Here is a 20467-nt window from a genome sequence, read left to right as displayed (position 1 = left end):
GGCTCAGCTCCAATGGTTCTGTTATTTTGGTTAGTGTGTGTGAGTGGTGTGTGTGTGTGTGTGTATGTGTTGGGAGGACTCCTTCCCAACCCCAGCAGCCTGGAACTTATCATTCTCATCCTCGTAACTTGCTCAGCATCAGGCAAAATCCCAGCATCAGGCAAAATCCCAAAAATGTATTTTTTAAAAATATTTATTTATTTAATTCATTTATTTATTATATTAAGCACACTGTAGCTGTCTTCAGACACTCCAGAAGAAGGAGTCAGATCTTATTACGGATGGCTGTGAGCCACCATGTGGTTGCTGGGATTGAACTCAGGACCTTCGGAAGAGCAGTCAGTGTTCTTAACTGCTGAGCCATCTTTCCAGCTCACCAAAAATGTATTTGTTGCTGGAGAAATGTGAAGGGAAAGAGTGAGAGAGGTCAATACAATCTTAGCTCTCCTGGCCTGGCCTTTCGACACTTCAGAACGTCCTCTCGCCATGACACGGCAGTCATGTGCCTATCCGGCCCCTGTACTGGTGGGTCACAGAAGACCTGAACTAGAGGCTTTCTTGAGGAGCCTTTTATACCTGAAAGGGGGGGGGGGTTCTTCTGGGACCCAATATTTATGTGTCAGAGATCTGTGGTAGAACAGGCGAGCACTGCAGTGAGGCTTCCCAGGGAGTGTACAAAGGGACAAGATAGGTGATAAATGCCTAAAGGATTTTTAATGCCAACTTGTAGTGAACGCTAGCCACATTGTCTGCTCCTGGTCTTTAATTGATAACAGCCATCAGCCAATGGGAGCAACACTGGGGCTTCCTGGAAGTGCCCATCTCTTCCTCTTTCTCTTTCTCTGGCACCTTCTGCAGTCTCAGCAAGAATGTTAGGACAACCTTCTGCAGTCTCACCAAGAATGCCCCTTCTCTTACCTGGTTAAGTATGTGTCCACCAATATGTCTGTCCGGACAGAGGGGACTTACCATGATCTGCTGTGTGAAGGTTTCAGTAGAAAACAGCAAATGTATCAAAAGCAAGACAAGTGTTTCTATTCCTGTTTGGAAACTGAAACATTACCATGGATATGTGCATAAACCTCTCTCTTCAAGACACAGCCAGTTTTGCTATATTGTGCTTAATTCACATGTTGTTGATTAAGTGCTGCTGCTACTCTAAGTAAGACCCAATAATACTGTCCTTACAGTTTCCTGGAGGAGACAGACATGTGAAAAGGTTTTATAATCTACACTGGGATGCAAGGCTCCTCCCTCTTCTCAACTGTCACATTTAAGAAGAAGATGCTTTCTGGAAACACAGCATATAGAATTGGCTTCAAGCCTAGTTGAATTCCTGAATGAGATTTTAGAAGAAAGGTGGGTGTCTTAGTTAGGGTTTTACTGCTGTGAACAGACACTATGACCAAGGCAACTCTTATAAGGACAACATTTAATTGGGGCTGGCTGACAGGTTCAGAGATTCAGTCTGTTATTATCAAGGAGGGAGTATGGCAACATCCAGGTAAGCATGGTATAGGAGGAACTGAGAATTCTACATCTTCATCTGAAGGCTCCTAGCAGAATACTGGCTTCCAGGCAGCTAGGATGAGGATCTTAAAGCCCACACCCACAGTGACACACCTACTCCAACAGGGCCACACCTACTCCAACAAGATCACATCTACTCCAACAGAGCCACACCTTCTAATAATGCTACACCTATCTAATAGTGGGGGAACCATGAGAGCAAGTTTAGCTCACTTCCACTCTTTGCTGGGGGCTGAATCCCTGCCTTCATTGTAGAGCCTCAGCTGTGGCATCAAACACCCTCAGGTGCAAAGACAACCCTGAGTCAGTCCACACTGATGACTCGCTGTGGGCCTATGGGTGGTGTGGCTTTTGTGGAAGATGCAGGCCTTGACCAGGACCCTCTGATGCTTGTCATGTGACCTGTGACACCTCTTGCCCTAGTCTATGGAAGTAGAAACCATCCTCTGTCACCCTGCCCCACATCATCCAGAAGCTTCTGTTGGAAAGGAATAAGCCCCAGAATGAGTGCTGAGCAGCCCCAAGTGAAGACTGGCCTCGGGTGACATCGGATGGTCTGCCAGACTTTAAAACATGGTCTCACCCAAGATGCCTTCCTGACTCTAGACAAGTCCTAGGCTCATTCCAAATACTGTTTGACACTAGACAAATCTCCAAGCCTCTAATATGTCCTTATGAGTAACTCAAGAGTGAATATGCTCCCTGGCGACATGGTAGAGCATCAGGAGTGGCAGGCTTGGAGTCACTGGCGCAGGTTCTAGTCCAACCATGTAGCTTTGTAGCTTGAAGCAAGGCACTTAGACTCTCCAATTATGATTTAATTTTCCAGAGGATCACTTTTCTATAGAGTCTACAGAAATGGTTGGGGCAGAGTTGGGGTATGCTTCCCAATCTCAGGCATTGGAAGACTGTGCTCCTGTTAACTGAGACCTTTATTAACTGTGTTTACAGTTTGGGGTTACAACATGGTCTTCCCTTTGAACCACTATATCCTTCATCTTGGGTATGTTAACCCAAAGAGAAATGGACTTCCTTGAGGGGCTGATATATCTTATGTGTCCCCCAATGGCACCAAACACAGACACATATGCCATCCCACCAAACAAAGTCATGCTGGAATGGATTGGATTTTTCTTTCTATCTTTTTTTTTTTTATGACCTCAAATTTCCTACCTTCCTGTCTCCATCTCTTTTTTTTATTCAATGTATTTTTTATTTATATTTCAAAATGATTTCCCCTTTTCTGCCCCCCCTCTCCGAAAGTCACATAAGCCCCCTTCCCTCCCCCTGTTCTCCCATCCACCCCTTCCCACTTCCCTGTTCTGGTTTTGCCCTATACTGCTACACTGAGTCTTTACAGAACCAGGGGCCATTCCTCCGTTCTTCTTGTACCTCATTTGATGTGTGGATTATGTTTTGGGTATTCCAGTTTTCTAGGCTAATAACCACTTATTAGTGAGTGCATACCATGATTGATCTTTTGAGACTGGGTTACCTCACTTAGTATGATGCTCTCCAGCTCCATTCATTTGTCTAAGAATTTCATGAATTCATTGTTTCTAATGGCTGAATAGTACTCCATTGTGTATATATACCACATTTTTTGCATCCATTCTTCTGTTGAGGGATACCTGGGTTCTTTCCAGCTTCTGATGAATAAAGAATGTTAGGAGCCCCAACTAGGCCTGTTCTTTGACTCATGTCTGCAGCAGACCTTCTCTTGACTGTTTCCTAGAAGATGGCCCAGACCAACACAGCTCTGCAAGAACATGCATGACCTGTGAGCGCAGGGGCAGGCTGGGCTCTTCCAGCAAAAAGCTTTTCTCCTGAGTTTCCTTGGCATTCATTCAGGCAACCTGAAAAGCAGGGAAGAGGCCATGTGCCCCCCCCTTTGTAACAGCCACCTTCTTTTGATGGATGCCCCGGGGAAAGCTGGGAATACGGATTTCAAAGCCCAAGCATGAAGCAGAAAGGGGTGGGGGATCCTCAGAAAGAGGAGCAGGAATGCGTCACAGATTCAGCTCAGCCCCAGCGTCCTGCAGGAGGATCCTGTTCGTCCAGCTCTGATGTCCTTTGCTTCTCTCTCCTCACCTCTCAGCTGAAGCTTCCCCCCCCCCCCCCCCGGAATTGCCACAGGGCAGTCCCTCCCTGCAGTGCTTTCTCCATTCTCATTTCTTGTCCTATTTCTTGGAAGGCTTTTGTTACTAATTTGACTTCTTGGCCATCAAGGATAACCTTGCTTACCCGGAGATCACCGAGAAGACTTTCCCATGGGATTCGTTTGCTGTGGCCTCCCTGCCCTGGGTCCCAGTCTGCCTGGTTCCTTTGCTGTGGTACTCTGCTGGCAGAAGCTGTGTTACATCAGCCTTCCTTTGCCTGGATAACTTTTTTAGAAGCCAGATCCAGGTTCACTGTGTTTCTTCTCTCAGTTTGAGGATCTGTTTGGCTTTTCCTGCTCTCAAACAGGAAGTACAGGCATCAGTCCCAGAAGTCTCTCCCTTCACCCATGCTCACGTGTTGGTTATACCCATTAACCTGGGCAGATCCCACAGCACAACCACGGTGGTCTTTGCTCCAGTCTGCACCCAGTGTCCCAGCCCCTCACAACAGCCAGAGCATGCAATTTTACTCTTCCCATTTCCTAGCCCTCTGCAGTAGTTTTTAATCTCTGTGTTCATGTTCACATTCAGGAATCTATCTGATCAAGGCCCCGCCTCCACCAGAGGAAAGTGAACAGACCTACAGTCTTGTCTAGAAGCCCTCAGAGCCTAAGACTCTTTGAGCACATTTGGTCCACCTGCACGAGATGTCACAACTTGGCATGTGGGTCTGTGGGAGGGAGGAAATGAGGACAAGAGACGGGAAGACATGATAGGTTGTAAGTGCCGCTGGTGCCATCAGAGCCCCTGGCTCTGGTACTTATGAATGTCACCGACTGAATTCTAGTAGGAAATAGTAACATCAAGTGTGTATTTTTAACAAGAAAGAGAGGAGATAGGACTAGAGAGAAGGCTCAACATTTAAAAGTGACTGATGCTCTTTCAGAGGACCTGAGTTCAGTTCCTAACACCCCCTTTAGGAGGCATCCAACCTCTTGTAACTTAGCTTCAGAGAATCCAGCACCCTCTTCTGACTTCCGTGGGTATCAGCATACATGTGCATGGAGTGCACACGTACATGCATTTACACACACACACACACACATACCACATCTTTTTAATATCAAAATTTTAAAAAGAGGAGGTAAAGAAAAAATTATGCATAGTGATTAAACTGTCTTAAAGAAAAAAAGCACAAATGTCCCTATCAGAGTCTAAACCCAATAGTAGCAAGGAGCTGAGTGGGAGACTTAGACTTGTGCCTCTGGCTGTCACAAGCAAGGTGTCATCCTTACTCCTTTCTGGAGTGATGTCAGGGACAGCCAGCTTGAACAAGGTTTGCATAAACTCCAGATTTCCAGAATGTCTGTATTTTAGTTGAAAATCATTCACCATACAAAGAACCAGTCTTAATCGTTAAAATCGATCAACAGATACCAGCTTTGAGAGAGCAGATGCATTAGACTCATTTGACAGTGATGTCACAACAGCCTTTGTAAAGATGCTGCCTCTGTGAGTAATTATAAACACGGTCGCAACAAACAAGAATCGTAGTAAGTCTCGTGAAGAGAGGGGAGATGTGAAGGAACACACAGAAACATATGAGCAAATAAATTCAGGAGGCAGGCGAGTAGAGAGGAACTCCGCGCCAATCACAGGGAAAAAACATAATAAGAGTAAAATTGAACATGGCCTTGGGGGCCCGGGGACTAGTAACGTTAGCTTTCTCACCTTAGGCTCCCATAAAGAGAAGAGGAATGGTAAATATAAAGAATACTTGAAATAATATTAGAGGCATCGAAGCTAGAAAAGATGTGAGCAGATGACATCTTATAATGCTTAAAATACACACACAGAATATTATGACTAATTAGCAAATTAGTACAATTTAAGATCAACATTCATAAGTCATTTCTGATTCTATATACCAATCAAAATAAGAAATTGAATCCTTCCATTTGTAAGACCATAAAATGCTTAGAAATTAACCAAAGTGATGAGAAAAAGATATTAAAATATAAAGTGACTTCTTGTGCTATGAATTGAGAAACTGAAGATGTAAACATCTCTCAGAGCCATCCCCATCAAAGGCCAATATTCTTTTTTTCAAAATAGAAAATTCAATCTTAAATTCACATGGAAACTCAAGAGACACCCCCTGCCCCCAACAAAATAGCCAAAATGAATCTTTAAAAAGAACTAAGTTGGAGAATTCCAATTCCCAATTTCAAAACTTTCTACGAAGCTATAGTAATCAAAACCATATGCTACTAGTATAAAGATGGCTACATAGATCAACGCATACACAATCAATGTGGTAGAGCCTCACAAGACACATGAAAAAACAATTTTCAACAGCACCATTAAATAAGGAAAGGATGGTCACCTCGACAAGTGGTGTTAGAGAAACTGATGTCCACATGCAAAGGCTGATGGGAGATTCACCTGACCATATACAGAAAAGTCAAATGGATCCAGAAATCCTAAACATAACAGCTCAAACCATAAACAGATTAAAACAAAAGAAGAAAACTTCAAGATATTGAGATTAGCGATGATTTCTTGACCATGACAACAAAAACCTGGGAGTGAAAGACCTAGTGGTCAACAAATGGACTTCATCTAAACTCTAAGCATCAAAAGGCCATCTGTCGATGGAGCGAAAGGTAACAATAGACACACAAAAGCATATTACTCAGCCCTGAAACTAGTGAAGCTCTCACGTAATACCTTCAAAGTTCCCTGATAACTTTGTAGGCATTACCCGAGTTAAATACAACCGGCCTGTGCTGTATGATTCTGCATGTGTGAGGCCCCTAGAACAGCTGCTCACAGCAGAAGGCAGGGTGGTGGTTACGAGTGTGGGGTGGGGAGGTGCATGAGGTAGGTGCTTGGTTTGTAGCAGGCATTCCCTCTCAGCATGGCACGGTGCAGATGTTCTGCACACGGATGCCAGGCACGGTTGCCCAGTAGCATGAATGCACCTGTGTGCCACTAACCAGTACATCCAAGGATGGCCCCTTAGTTAGGGTTTCTAGTGCTGTGACAAAAGGCCATAGCCAAAAGCAGCTTGGAAAGGGAAAGGTTTATTTCACCTTACAGCTTGTAAATTCAACACCGAAAGAAACCAGGGCAGGAATTTAGAGCAGGAGCCTGGAGGCAGGAATTGGAGCAGAAGCCAATTGCTTCCTGACTTGCTCTTCCTAGATTGCTCAGTTTGCTTTCTTATACAACTCAGAACCACCCACACAACCCACAATGGCCTCCTCCCACATCTGTCTTCCTCAAAGAAGATGCCCCACAGCCTTGCCTCCAGGCCATTCTGGTGAGGCCATTTTCCCAACTGAGGACTCCTGTTCCCAAATAGCTCTAACTTGTATCAGGTTGAGATAAAACTAGCCAACTAACATGGTAAAGATTTTTAAAGTCTATATTAAAATATGTATTTTACACACACACACACACACACACATACACACACGCACGCACGCACGCACGCACATAGGCACGAACACACTGCAACAGTTTTCCTATGTCATGGAAAGCTACCTGAGTTTGGCAAGAGATATAAAGCTAAGTAAATGTCCCCCTCCCCCAAATTAAAACCCAAAGACATTCTCACCCAGATTCATTACTCCAATAAAAATGAAACCCAAAACAAATACTCAGCATAGCAATAGTATCCTATTGATCCCTTGCTGAGAGGGTAAGGACTATTGTTAATCCCCAAACCCCAATTCAGCAAAAACATTGGTCAAGCACTGAAAAGGAAACCGAGCTCTTCACAGCTGTAGGAAAATTAAAAGAACCATCAGGCCTCACCTAAAAGAATTGCCACCCCAAATCCTCTAAAACAAAAGAAAAATAACCAGGGAAGAAATCTTGAAGCATCAGGAAGAAAGTCTACAATAAGCAAAAGTATGAACAAGTAGAATTTCCTTCTCTTCAGTTTTCCATGTTGACAGTTGAAGGAAGTCAGACACTGTCTGAGGTGGTTCTAGAAGTCTGTGGTGAAATAACAGGATATTTAGATTTGGGGTTGGGGGTAAAACTAGAGAGAAGGGACATCCCTCTCTGTGATTCCAAATGGTAAAAGTGAAGGTACCAGTAGACTATAATGAGAAAGGAGGGGTGGTCTAAAACAACCACTTCTTAAACCTGTGTAAAAGAACTTGCTCAAAGGCACAACAGGGTGGAGAGGCCGTGTGGCTCAGCAGGTACAGTGCTTGCCAAGCTCATACAAGGCCAGCTTTCCATCTTCAGCATCTCATTACATGGGTGTGGTGGTGCTCTCCTGTAATCTCAGCACTGGGGAGGGAGAGGTGGCAGGATGACCAGTTCAAGGTCATTCTTGCCTACACAGCAAGTTCAAGGCCAGCCTAGACTACAAGAGACATGTTAAGAGAGATATGGCACAGGGGATTAAAAAAAAAAACAGGTAGAAAGAAGAAACAAAAAATAAAATATAAAAGTAATGTAGTAATAATTACATTGTAAATGATATAGTGTATATAAATGATCTAAATCAGCGGTTCTCAACCAGTGGATCAAACAACCCTTTCACATGGGTCACCTAAGACCACCAGAAAATATAGATATTTGCATTGTGATTCACAAAAGTAGCAAAATTACAGTTATGAGGTAGCAACAAAAATGATCTTATTGTTGGGGGTCACCACAGCCTGAGGAACAGTGTTAAAGGGTCTCAGCATTGGGAAGGTTGAGAACCACTGGTCTAAATACTCTGGAAGGCAAACATTAGTAGAGCAGAGATATTTGAAAGTAAACCAAGCTTGTGCTGTCTATAAGAGACTCTTTAAACATAATACAGTGAAAGTAAGAAGGCAAGAGAAGATACATCATGAAAATATAACCAAAATACAGCAGCAGTGGCTATGCTAATATCATATGAGTAGACTTCTTACTAGAGATGAAGGACATCATCTGATGGAAATGAAGCCAGTCTACCCACAAGAGGCAACAACACTGAACATAGCTGCACCAAAGCACACAGTTTCACACAGTACAAACAAAACCTGGTACAGCTCTGCCATGGACCCTGAGGCAGGAGGATTACTAGTTGGAGACCAAGCTGATTACCCTAGCAAATTCAAGGCCAGCCTGAGTAGCATAGCAAGACTCTGTCGCAAAACCTAACCAAACTAAACCTGTAGACCTGAAAGAAGACAAACGTGCAAGTCTAGGTAAACATGAAGCCTCTCTCTACAGCTCCCAGAACTAGACAGGATATTGACAAAGATGGAAGGAAATTTATTACTCCCACTAGTGATGTTTATAAAGTACCCTACCCAGAAAGGCAGAATAGACATCCTTCACAAGCACATAAAGAACGCATGTCACAGGAGAACCCATGATGCCTTCTGGGCCATTAGACAAATAATCAATTAATGTAAATGGTTCATAAGTGTAAGAGATAGATAAATGCTCTGGCCTCAGTGAGATCAAATTAGAAATCAATAACAGTACTTGGAAGCAAAATCAAGACTCCATCCCCCCCCCCCCCACCTCTGTCTGGTGTGGTATGTCACACAGTACAATGCAACCAGAGGTGTGCTTTCATCTGATGACACCACAGTCTTGGGAAAGTCCATGACTCCTTCAGAGTCTCTTGGGCACTATGTTCCTGTTGATTGGGTTGGTTCTGGAGAGAACATGTACTGCTCTTGCAGTTAGTGTTAATTCCCAAAACTTACATGGTACCTTACACCCTCTGTAACTCTGGCTCCAGGGGATCCATTGCCCTCCTCTGGCTTCTAAGGGAACTAGATAAACATGCAGTGTGCATGCATGCATGCAGGGAAAACACAATGTATAAAATAAATAAATATTTTAAAATATTGACATTAAAGATAATAACACAATGTGTGTGCATGTGCATGCACGTGTATTTTGCCTGAATGTGTATGTGTCTGAACCATATGTGTGCAGTGCCCATGGGAGTAAGAGAAAGGCACTAATTCTCCTGAAACTGGAGTTACAGGCAGTTGTGGGCTGATTTATGGGTGCTGGCAACTTCACCTGCGTATTCTGCAAGTGTTCTCATCCATGGGACCTTCACTTCACCCCCAACAGCAACAGCTCTTTCTGGCATGGTTTCTGCCACTGACCACGTCTGGAACCCCCTCCTGTGGGCATCCCAGCCCTCTGCTTCCTCTGTGATGATTTCATAGACACAAGCTGTCTGACAAGGCCAGAGCCCCTCCCACAGCAATGGCCCTGATGTAGTCATTGGAGTTGCCCGTCAATATAGTGTACAGGAGAGAACAGGTGATCTCTCCAAGGATATTTTGCCTCCCTGGAGCATACCCCTCAAGGGTACTTGACCCTTAGAGTGCGTCTTGGATGGGTAGAGTGGTGTGGGGTCTGCAGGGAAGCTGCTGAGCTCACATAGATCCTCAGAGACTTTGGGGTTTCCTGCTGCCTACCGCAATCAGCAGCTCTGGAGCTGTCTGTGGGCACAGCTTTGCCTGCTGTCCCCTACTGCATGCCACCTCCCCTAGCCTACACAGGGCTTCCATCTTGCAGTGGACAGAAGAGGGAAGCTCTCATTCGCGTCCTGCTGTGTGACCTGATACGCAGGCTCTGATCATGTGTTTCTCTTCCTTCTGATTTTTATATCCATATTCAAATCATGCCCGGGAAGTCATTTATTGCATTCCCCAGGCTCTCAGTAGAAAGCATATGAGATCCTTGATAAACTTAATATATTTATATTAAAAATTAATAAGAAAGCCATATTGTTTCCAGCTTTAAATCATAGTTCGATCTCATTCGTTCTATTTAATAAATGGCCACAATTCTAAAATTACGTTTAAAAAAAAAAGATGGGATGAGATGGAAATCTGTCATGCGAGCCTCTTCTTTATTTCTCAGAGAGCCCTTTGCCTCTCATGTGGCAGACTGTCTACACTGCCATTTCCGGTGTAACATTCAGAATCTGCATGGGGGTGTAGCACATCCCGCTGCAGGCTTCAAATGAGTCCTCTGTGCGAGACTGCATGCAGGCTCCCTTTAAATGCTACCATTAAAAAATAAAATTTAATGGCAAGAGAGAAGCTTTTCCCAAACCAAGCCTGCTCCAATTTAAATTTCCTTAATCTGTTTTATACTCTCCACTACAGGAAATTAAACTGGAACTGTCCCCTCTGACACGCACATGTGTAGCATTTGGGAGGCGCTGAAAGCAGAGATCCTCCGTGCTCCCGGCTGCCATTGTCCTGGCTTGTCCAAGATTTACTGCAGCTTCGACTGGGGGGCGAGGTGGGAGGAAGCACTCTTCACCTTCAGCTGAGCTAAAGAGGTGACCTGCACCTGTTCAGGGCTCTCTTCCGTCCCGGGCACATATTTACCCCAGGACCATGGCAGACACAGGCGACGTCCTGGACAAGAACCAGATCTTATCCTCCATCATCAGGTCTGACCATTCATGTCACATCGCTGACGCCTTCAAACACATGAAAGCCGCCTCTTACCAGTCTTTTCTTCGTTCTCTCAATTTCTCTTCTGTATATGACTCTCACTCAGAGAAAATCTTGTTATAATTATAACTAAGTTATTAATTATAACTAAGCTCTAATTTCTACACACATGATACAGTTTTGATCTTTAGCCCCCCCCCACTATCTTCATGTTAACGTTCTGCTCCCACCTCCCTCCCCCCCCCCCACCCACCCCATATTCCTGTCTTCGGCTTCTAGCCATTGTGGTGTGTAGGATCCTAGAACTCCATCCCAGTATGACCCCCATGTTGAGGTCATCAGCAAATGAGAAGACACAGAACATGGCCAACATCATTCGACCTGGGCCACCCCAGGGTCCTCAGGCTGTGGAAAAGCTATGTCCAGGAGACTTGGTCCACTGTCCTCAACTGTACAGGTCAGGCAGAGTGGACACAGGGATGAGGCCTGAGAGCTGAGCATACCACTCCCCCCTACCGCCGCCACGCGCGCATGCGCAACCCCCTCCACTCCCCACCTCCCCTCCACCCCCAGTCTCAGACCAGGTGAGTTGGAGCAGTTTCTTCTGATCAGGGTATCCAACTGGATGTTTTGCGGAAACAGCTTGGGCAGTGTGCCTGTGAGGCCAGATAGTGGCAGCTTCCCTGTCTGTCTGCTGGGTCCTGCAGCCCCTGTGTGGTCCTAGGTCCCAAGTCTCCAGTAAAGAGTGAGCCTCACTATCCGGATGGCAGCTCTGCCCCTTCAGTGCACGGGAAGATTCAGCTTAGGACCGGAACTGCAGGAGGGTACTGAGGCAGCAAGGCTGGAACAAGAGAGATGCTTGGGAAAACACAGATCAGCCTTCCACTGGCAGGGTGACCAGAAGACGACATTGTCATTTGGCTGTCGGTCAAGTCACAGAGAGGCCCAGGTCCCTCTCCAGGTGGAGATCCTGCAGAAACACTTTGCCATCAGGCAAAGCTTCTCTGCTTAGGAGCTGTGAGAACACGCCAGCAGAGGGCGCTGTGGCGGCTGAGCCCTTTCTCAGGGCCGGATGCAGGGCCAGGTCCTGTTTGCAGGCTGCTAGCAGAGAACATTCATCCTCAGCAAATCACAAGCACAGCCAGTGACACTGTCATACAGGTCTCTGTCTCAGACCCCAGCATGTCCAGCGCAGCAGAGGGCCCAGGGTGGAGCTGGGGAAAGAGAATAAAACATGAGGTACCAGATGTTGCTTTCTAATCTCCCAGAGCTGGGCTGCCTGCGAGGTGGGGCAGCCCCTACTCTTTCCCTCTACACCTACAAGTCCTGCCTTGGGAAATGTGTGCGGTAACTGCAGGACAGACCTGTGCAGATTAACAGAAAGCAAGTTCCCTGCATCTGTCCTGCCCCTCCCGTGGGCCTGACTGCCAGTGTCAGTTCAGAGCCATCGGGGCTTGTTTTCAAATGTCCTTTTAGTTTCTTCCAACATTGATCTGTACTATCTCCTGCCTCTCCACCACACCACACACAGACACAGACATACACACACATGCACATACAACAGTAATAGTACCAGGAGCGAACCCATAGACTGAAAGATCTGTGTCATATCGTCAAAGTCATCTGGAAGTGACCTAACTTTTCAAGAGTGGTTTATGAAACAGTGTCCACAAATGTGGCAGAGCTGTCCACACCTGTAAAGGGTAAATCATGCGGCTTTGGATGAGTAGTGGACAGTGGCTGTGATTGCTGGGAGTTACTGGACCTGTCCTCAGTGGGGTGTGGGGGTATCAGGTTGTCCCGGAGCCCATTGCCTGGTGTGTCACGGTCACCAGCACCACACTGTAAAGGGTCTTTAGAGCACAGTCACAGCGGACACAGTGGCTTTGGATTCCCCTCCCCCTCTTGGCATCCTGCCTCTCACCGAACACAGTGCTGCTGCTGCTCAGGCCCCTCGTCTCTCCACAGCAAACCATCCAGAGACTCGGTAGAGTGAAGAACAATAAGATTATGTTCTCCATTCTGAGCCAGGAATTAGAATTGAACACAGCAGGTGTGGTGGTTGTATATGCTTAGCCCAGACAGTGAGTGGCACTCTTAGGAGGTATGGCCGTGTTAAGAGTAAGTGTGGCCTTGTTGGAGTAGTTGTGCCACTGTGGATGTCAGCTGCCTGCAAGCCAATATTCTGCTAGTTGCTTTTGGGACAAGATGTAAAACTCTTAGCTTCTTTTCCACCATGCCTGCCTGGACGCTGCCATGCTCCCACCTTGATAATAATGGACTGAACCTCTGAAACTGTAAGCCAGCTCCAGTTAAATGTTGTCCTTTATAAGAGTTGCCTTGGTCATGGTGTCTTCACAGACTAGGACTAAGACAGCAGGAATGGTCTCCAGCTTTTCCACAGTGCCTGACTGTTCTGCCTGGATTCTGGGGTCATCATCTGGAGTTAGTCATCCAGAGCTGCCCACGTGGGGCCTCTGCACATGGTTTGGGCTTCCTTGGGGCTCGGAAGCTGCTGTCCCAGGAGCAAACGCTAGATGTAGGTAGAGACTTCTCACCTTCAGGATTTTGTGCTCTGCTCTTATCCTGGAGAATTGACAAGCTCCACCCAATTTTTTAAAAAGTTCTAGAGGTTGAATTTCAAGATGTACTAATAGGCTGGACACGGGAGCTGAAGGAGGAGGCCATCAAAATGCTACCACCAGGCTGTGCATGCTGTGAAGAGAATGTTAAACGTGCGTGTGTGTGGTGCGCACATTAGGAACCTGGAGGTGAGAACAAGATGCAAGAAAAAGAATTACCATGGGCCAGTGAGACGGCACAGTATGTGAGAGGGCTTGCTACTAAAATGGCAGCCTTTCTGGTCGGAACTCACAGGCTAGAGAGAACCCACTCCCTCACTTCGTCCTCTGACCTCCATAAGAACATCTCGACACAAGCCCCCAACGCAAAATAAAAACTTTTAAAACCTGTTGTTGGGGGAAGCAGCACACCTTTCCATGTTTTGTGTGACATAATGGCCTTAGTGGGAATGACTAAAGCCCTCCACTAGCCACTTAATCCTGCACATAAAGTCACTGAAGTATAGTCACACAGTGTTCCCAGTGTGGAGCCCACCTTCTAAACACCCAGGCAGCACCCACCCCACCTGTATTCTGGCTTCGTCAACCATGGAGCTGTCAGCTGCTTAAAGACTGATTGCTCACCTGTGGGCCACAAGACTTCTAGGCCCTCCAGAAACCGTGAGAAGTCAGAGAGGGGCTTGCCTGTTTTGAGGTATTAATCGGTCACCTGTCCTTTCTCCTTAGGCCTTTGACATTATGAAAGTGACCCACGGCAGAGAACACAGCCTGATTGAAGATTTGATTCTTCTCCTGGAAGAATGTGATGCCAACATAAGAGCCTCCTAAGATACCCAGGACAGGGAAGGTGGCGTGCCCTTCATCGAACGCCTTACTGAGGCCACACATCCTGTGATGTCTGCTGTGTGGACCTCCTGTAGAAATCGCCAATGTGTTTATGTGGTTAAATGTGTCTCTGTGGCATGTTGTGAGAAGTCTTAATCGTGGTAGAGCAGAACCATTATAATAAATACAAAAGATGAGTCCAAAATGCCATTGGCAACTTGGTCACGGGTAGTTTTGATGGTTAAGATGTCAGCATTGGAAACCAGAACTTACCAAAAGAATGGAATTCCAGGCAGCTCTTGAGAGGCAGAGGCAGGTGGATCTCTGTGAGTTCAGGGCTAGTTTGGTCTACACAGTGAATTCTAAGACAGCCATGGCCTTGCAGAGAGATCCTGCCTCAGAAGCAGAAAAAAAAAATAGGGTAGAATAAGTCCAAGTTTCCTCTGTGTATGGATATAGAAGTAAATGGATGAAAGTAATCATTTTCACATATACTTCTAAACACAAGTGTATGCCAAGAAGATTTTTCTTATTGTTGTACTTTTATTTTTTTGGCATGTATTAAGTATACTCATTAATGTGATTCACTGTGATATTTCTATATCTGAATACACACATACGGCTCACACCTATCATTGAGGAAATCTGGCCTCTGTTTGTTTTTCTACCTCCATGGTCCACCGTTTCTCACAGCCCCCCAATCCTGACCTTTACACATGAGGGGGAAAGCGCAGTACTTGTCGCTGCCCCTGGCTTATTTCCCTTTGTATAATTTCCTCCAGTTCTGTCCATTCTGCTGCAGCTAACAGAGCTTCTCTCTTCTTCATGGCTGAGTAATATCCCATTATTTACATGCGCTGTGTTCATGTTGGTGAGCACCTAAAGTAATTGCAACCTTGGCTGTTATGAATGGCTTTATAGTAGACATGGAAGGCAAGTATGTTAGGGGTTGACATATGCCTTTGGCATGGGATGACTGGATCCCATGCTAGTGCTCCCCTCACTTCTTAGATGAACCTCCATACTGTCCTTTAGTGTTAGGTTCCCACCAACAATGTATGAGAGTTCCAGTTCTCCATGTTCATGTCAGCATTTGTTATAGGTTTTTTTTTTTTTTTTTTTTTTTTTTTTTAGTTGCTTTGCTGTTGGCGTTCATTGCATTTTAACTGGTGTATGTGATATTTCATCATAGTTTCAATTTCCCTGATGGCCGATGGTATTGATTGTGCCGCGTATATCTGTGACTGTTCGGGAACAGTTGTTCGTTTTGTAATCAGATTCTTGCCTTTTGAATTCCTTATGCATTATCAATATACTATGTAGTAGGGATATGAATCCTTCATTGGGAGGAGAGTTGGCAGACAATTCTCTAGCTTTATAGATTGTCTTTCTGTTGTTCTGTGTGCTGTATAGAACTTCAGTGTAACTGTCTGTCTTCAGTTCTGATCCCTTTGCTTCTGTAATCACATAAAGCCATAGCCTTTTCCGGTATCTGTGATATTCCACTGCCCTTACTGACATGTCTCCATGCATGTTCCCAGTTCAGATCCCGCATTTGGTCTTTGATCCATCGTAAGCTGAGATCCATCCATTGTGGAAAGGTTCAGTTTCTGTCTCTTGCATGTGTGTGTCTGCTTCCCCCGTACACCTTGTGGAAGAGGCCAGCCCCACAGCCTGCATGGTTTGGGCATGTTCATCAAAAAGGAGCTGGTTCTAGGTTTGTGAGCTTACTTTGGGGCCCTCTGTTCAGTCCCACAGGTCCCTTGATCTGAGACCATGCAGGTTCTGCTAGCAGGGCTCTGTAGTATGTCTTGCACTGAGGTGCCATTTGCCTCTGGCCTACATTGTTTTTGCTCAAGATTATTTTGTCTGTTCTGAATCTTTGGTGAAGAAGCAGAATTTTGAAATGTTGTCTTTACTCCTCTGCAACGAATAACTACATGTGTTATCTCTTTCTGAATACCTCTCCAACACAGGAATCGTTATCTCAAATCCTAGGACTAGGCCATTTCAGACATTATTAGAAAACAGTTATAAGTCTCACATAAAAAGAAAAAGATACTGAAGTTAGTTCTTTGTATAAATCTTTGTCATACTTTATAATTCTTTTTGTGTATTAAATTTTTCATAACCTTTTTTCTTCTGTAATTGTGTGAAGCTGTGCTTTGGTGTGCTGTTGGGTAGAGCAGAAAGCTCTATTACCCTTTAATAAACTGTCTTCTCATCCTCATTGACATTAGTTAGCCTGGCTTCCTCTGCTTTTGTTGTCTTTTCCATTCCCTCAATCCCTTGGCCTGCTTCTCTATCTTTCTGCTTTAGAAAAGTAACAAAAAATATTTCCCTTGTCCAATAAAAAAAAAAAAAAAAAAAGTTGATCCTTGTGTGACTCACTGGTCCTGGAAGCAGTGTGGTCCTTCATGTTCCAATGAGATTCTGGTAGGAAATCAGGCCGGTGGGCTGCTGCAGATGAAATGGCCCCTAGAGAGGAGGCCTCCATCCACTCCTTATGTTACAGGGATACAGATGCAGGATGTGAAGGAAGAACCCAGAATAGTGTCCCTCCGAGGGAGGGAGGCAGATGACACTGCACTGTCGGAATGACATGTGGTTGTCAGAGCCTGAAGGGATAGACCTTAAGTTGTAGTAAAGAAAGCTGACACCAGGAAGCAGGGACCCACCTGCGGAACACCTGGTGCCAGGGAAACAATGACGTGTGTGGGGTGACTTATACATACCTGTGAACCTCAGGGCCGTTTCCTAAGGGAGCCTGATGTCAGAGGCACTAGAATCCCACCCCAGATTTGCTAAGTAACTCTGCGAGGACCTTGACTCAGCCTTTTGAAAGACCAGCTCTATCCACTTCAACAAATATGCATTATATGATTCTGATGTTTTCAGGAAACACAAACACAAAGGCCGAATAAAACTTTTATGACCTCTAAATGTATACTGAGAGGACCTGCATCAGTTAGCTTATGCTGTATAACACACAATCCCAGAACTTAGAGGCTAAAATAACTTGGTTTAGCTCATATTGCTGTAGGTCAGCAATTTGAGCTGGACATTTCTGGTTTGTCCCAGGACTGATTAGTTGTGAGTCATTGCAGTTATTAGTAGGTCACGTGCAGAATCAGAGTGACTAGATAATACAGCGCCTTAAGTTGGCTAACCAGCTATGTCTGCGTTCCAGGAGAGTTCCAAGATCAGTAAGTCAATCAACTCCCAGCCAACGAGTGCTTTCCAAGCCTACTTCCATCACATTGGCTTTAGTCCCATAGGTCAATGCCAACCTCAAGTCAAAGGATGGATATATGTTCTTGTCTCTGTAGAAACAGCTACAGTCCCTTGGCAGGGCCATAGACACAGGAGCGGAAAATGGTGTCGTCTGGGCCCTTAACCATAGCAGCCCTGAAACTATCTTTATGTTATTGAGCACTTTACAAATACAATGAAATATACACTCCATACTTCCAGAAACAGACCAGAATAATTTGCCATTCCGATCCAGATTCTTAGAACACTCCAAGACCCATCGGTGAATTCTCTGACATTCTCATCAAATGAAAAACAAACTTCCTACATTCTAGAAAGACGGGGGCAGGGGTGGAACCAAGAGAGGGGGACCAAGAGAGAGTTGTATTGTTTGTTCCCCTTTAATTCACTGGGGAAATGAAAGGCCTCACGAGAAAGCCAGGGAGTAATGTCCATGGCCCATGGGCAGAGTTCGCAGCTAGGATGCTGGGCTCGCCAGCTTTCTGAATGAAATTTATCAGTCACTGATGATCCTGGATTAAGAGATTTGTCTTCACGCCTCCTAGAGAAAATCCGATGGGCTTTGAAATCCCTCTCTGCCGGCTTGCATCTGTGTGAGGAGGAAGGCACCCTGCGTGGACCCAGTTTTAATACAAAGCAAACATTTAAGCCAAGGTAAACATTTACCCAATAAAATTACAGCAAAATAATTTTGGCAAAGAGGGAACCGGTCACAGAACACAATTTAAAATTCGTGTCGCCAGTGGCTGAGGACTGATTGCCGCCCAGCCTCTGTGAGGTCTTCTCATTAATCCCTAGTTATTGTAGCAGCAGGCTTTTCTCACGTCAGTAACTTGAGCGTTAGTCGCTCCTCTGGGATGAGAACACATTCAAACTGAAAATGAACATGCCGGGCATAATTTATAGTCATGCCACATGAAGGCCAAGCGTGTGGGGAGGAAGCTGCTTGGGAATCCACTTGTGGTGGCTACCCAGACCTGACTTCCTCTAAGCAGGAGCCAGACGGCTGCAAACCACAGGCCCCCAGTTAGACTGGCTGCAGGGAGGGAGGGAAATTCCATACAGGAGCCAGATGTTGAAAATTCCCTCATCGTCCAGCCAGTCCGGAGTGGACTCGAGGCTCCCGTAGTGGAGCCCATCGGGGTTCATCAGGGAGAGGGTTCTGGACATTGTCTGTGAAACACCATGGAATCTTCATGGCAAGCAATCACTGAAGGAAGTTTCTGGATGACACTGGACCCTCCTTTCCTCTGAGGTCTAGAAGAGATCAATCTGACAGACGAACAATCAACCCCTGAATGCAATCCAGAAGCCTCCTTAACACTGGGGCTTCATAAACAAAGGGTGAGCGTGCTCATAGCCAGTTCACCCCTAACCCAATGCAGCCGCTTCTCCTCTGTGCTCTCCTCAGAACCGCCATTGCCCTTCCGTTCAGCTGCTAAATCTCCCTTCTCCTCTACCTAAGGAACACATCTATTCATCCCCTGAAGCACTTTTTAAATCTCTCATCCATTCCCAGGAGTTTCACGGGCTCCAGCATCACCCCTCAGCTGCTGGGGTGATCACCTCTCTCCTGCTGTCCCCTCCTCCCACGGAGCAGCAGAGGTGCCTCCCTTCATCAAGCCCTCTTAAAACCCCTGTGCTCAGAATCAGAATGGCTCTCCATTATGACCCTAGATCTAGTCGTCCTGGCCCTGAGCTACAAATCCACGTCCGAATTCTAAGTGCTGGGGAGTGAACTTGGCCCCTCTGAAAGAGCAGCCAGTGCTCTCAACTGCTGAGCCATTTCTCTTGACCCTGCATTTACTATTAAAATTTGTTTTCAATTGGCATAGAAAGAGTGCCCCTGAATGGGACTAACCTGCTACTCCAGAGGGACCAGCTTCCCAGCCCCAGGCCTCAGCCTTTGTCAGGGGCCTGCGTGCGTGCGTGCGTGCGTGCGTGCATGCATGCGTGCAAGAATGCCGCTGTTGGATATGAGAGTGGGAAATGGAGGTCTGAGGGACTGCAGAGAAAGGTTAATAGCATATATGTGGCATGAAAGTGAAAAGGAGAGGAGGATCCACCCACATATGTATAAAGTACATAAAAAATACTACAATGAAGCCTGCTACACACACACACACACACATACACACACACACACAAACTAAGGACATACAAAAATACCAGTGAAGAATGCTACTTTCTATGCCAAGTGAAAAAAAAATCAATGTAGGGGCAGGAAAGATGGTTCAGCTGCTCTGTGAGAGGACCCAATTCAATCCCTGGCATTTACAATGGCAGCTCACAATCATCATCTGCAACTCGTTCCAGGAGATACGATGCCCTCTTCTGACCATCGAGGGTACCAGGCACTCACATGGTGCACAGACATACATGCAGACAAATGCTTACACAGATAAAATAAATTTTAAAATTAATTGTTTTCTTTTCAAGTAAATGCAGACTAAAAACCATTAAGTTACGCCTCCGGAACATTATGCCTGTGAATACTCCGAGGAAGCAATCCTGCAGCTCTGGTTCTCTGCCGTTCTTCACATCTCCGTTTTTTTTGCTTAACTTGCTGATAAATTGTCTCCGTTTTACTCTCACATTTTATAGGCCTCTTTTAATTCTACTGCTCTTGCTGTGAATTTACAAGAATTCTTGTCTATCCTTTAGTCACTAAAGGATAAAAAGGGAAAAAAAACATTGAAGTTTAGTGGTTTTAAAAATT

At 45.5% G+C, this 20467-nt stretch overlaps 1 protein-coding gene across 2 annotated transcripts in view; it reads left to right on the top strand.

The window, feature by feature from the left end:
* Smyd3 (SET and MYND domain containing 3) overlaps nt 1–16709 on the top strand; it is a 563480-nt gene extending 546771 nt beyond the window's left edge. For both annotated transcript variants that reach the window (XM_052199949.1, XM_052199951.1), the window contains exon 12: nt 14377–16709. In XM_052199949.1, the coding sequence (XP_052055909.1) occupies nt 14377–14478 (102 nt within the window). In that variant the 3' untranslated portion in view covers nt 14479–16709. The remainder of the gene's footprint in view (nt 1–14376) is intronic.
* The last annotated feature ends 3758 nt before the right edge of the window (nt 16710–20467 follow it).

Source organism: Apodemus sylvaticus, chromosome 12, assembly GCF_947179515.1.
Source record: "Apodemus sylvaticus chromosome 12, mApoSyl1.1, whole genome shotgun sequence".
Taxonomy (NCBI): domain Eukaryota; kingdom Metazoa; phylum Chordata; class Mammalia; order Rodentia; family Muridae; genus Apodemus; species Apodemus sylvaticus.
Note: the sequence above shows the minus strand (reverse complement) of the source record. Positions and strands in the feature narration are given on the sequence as shown.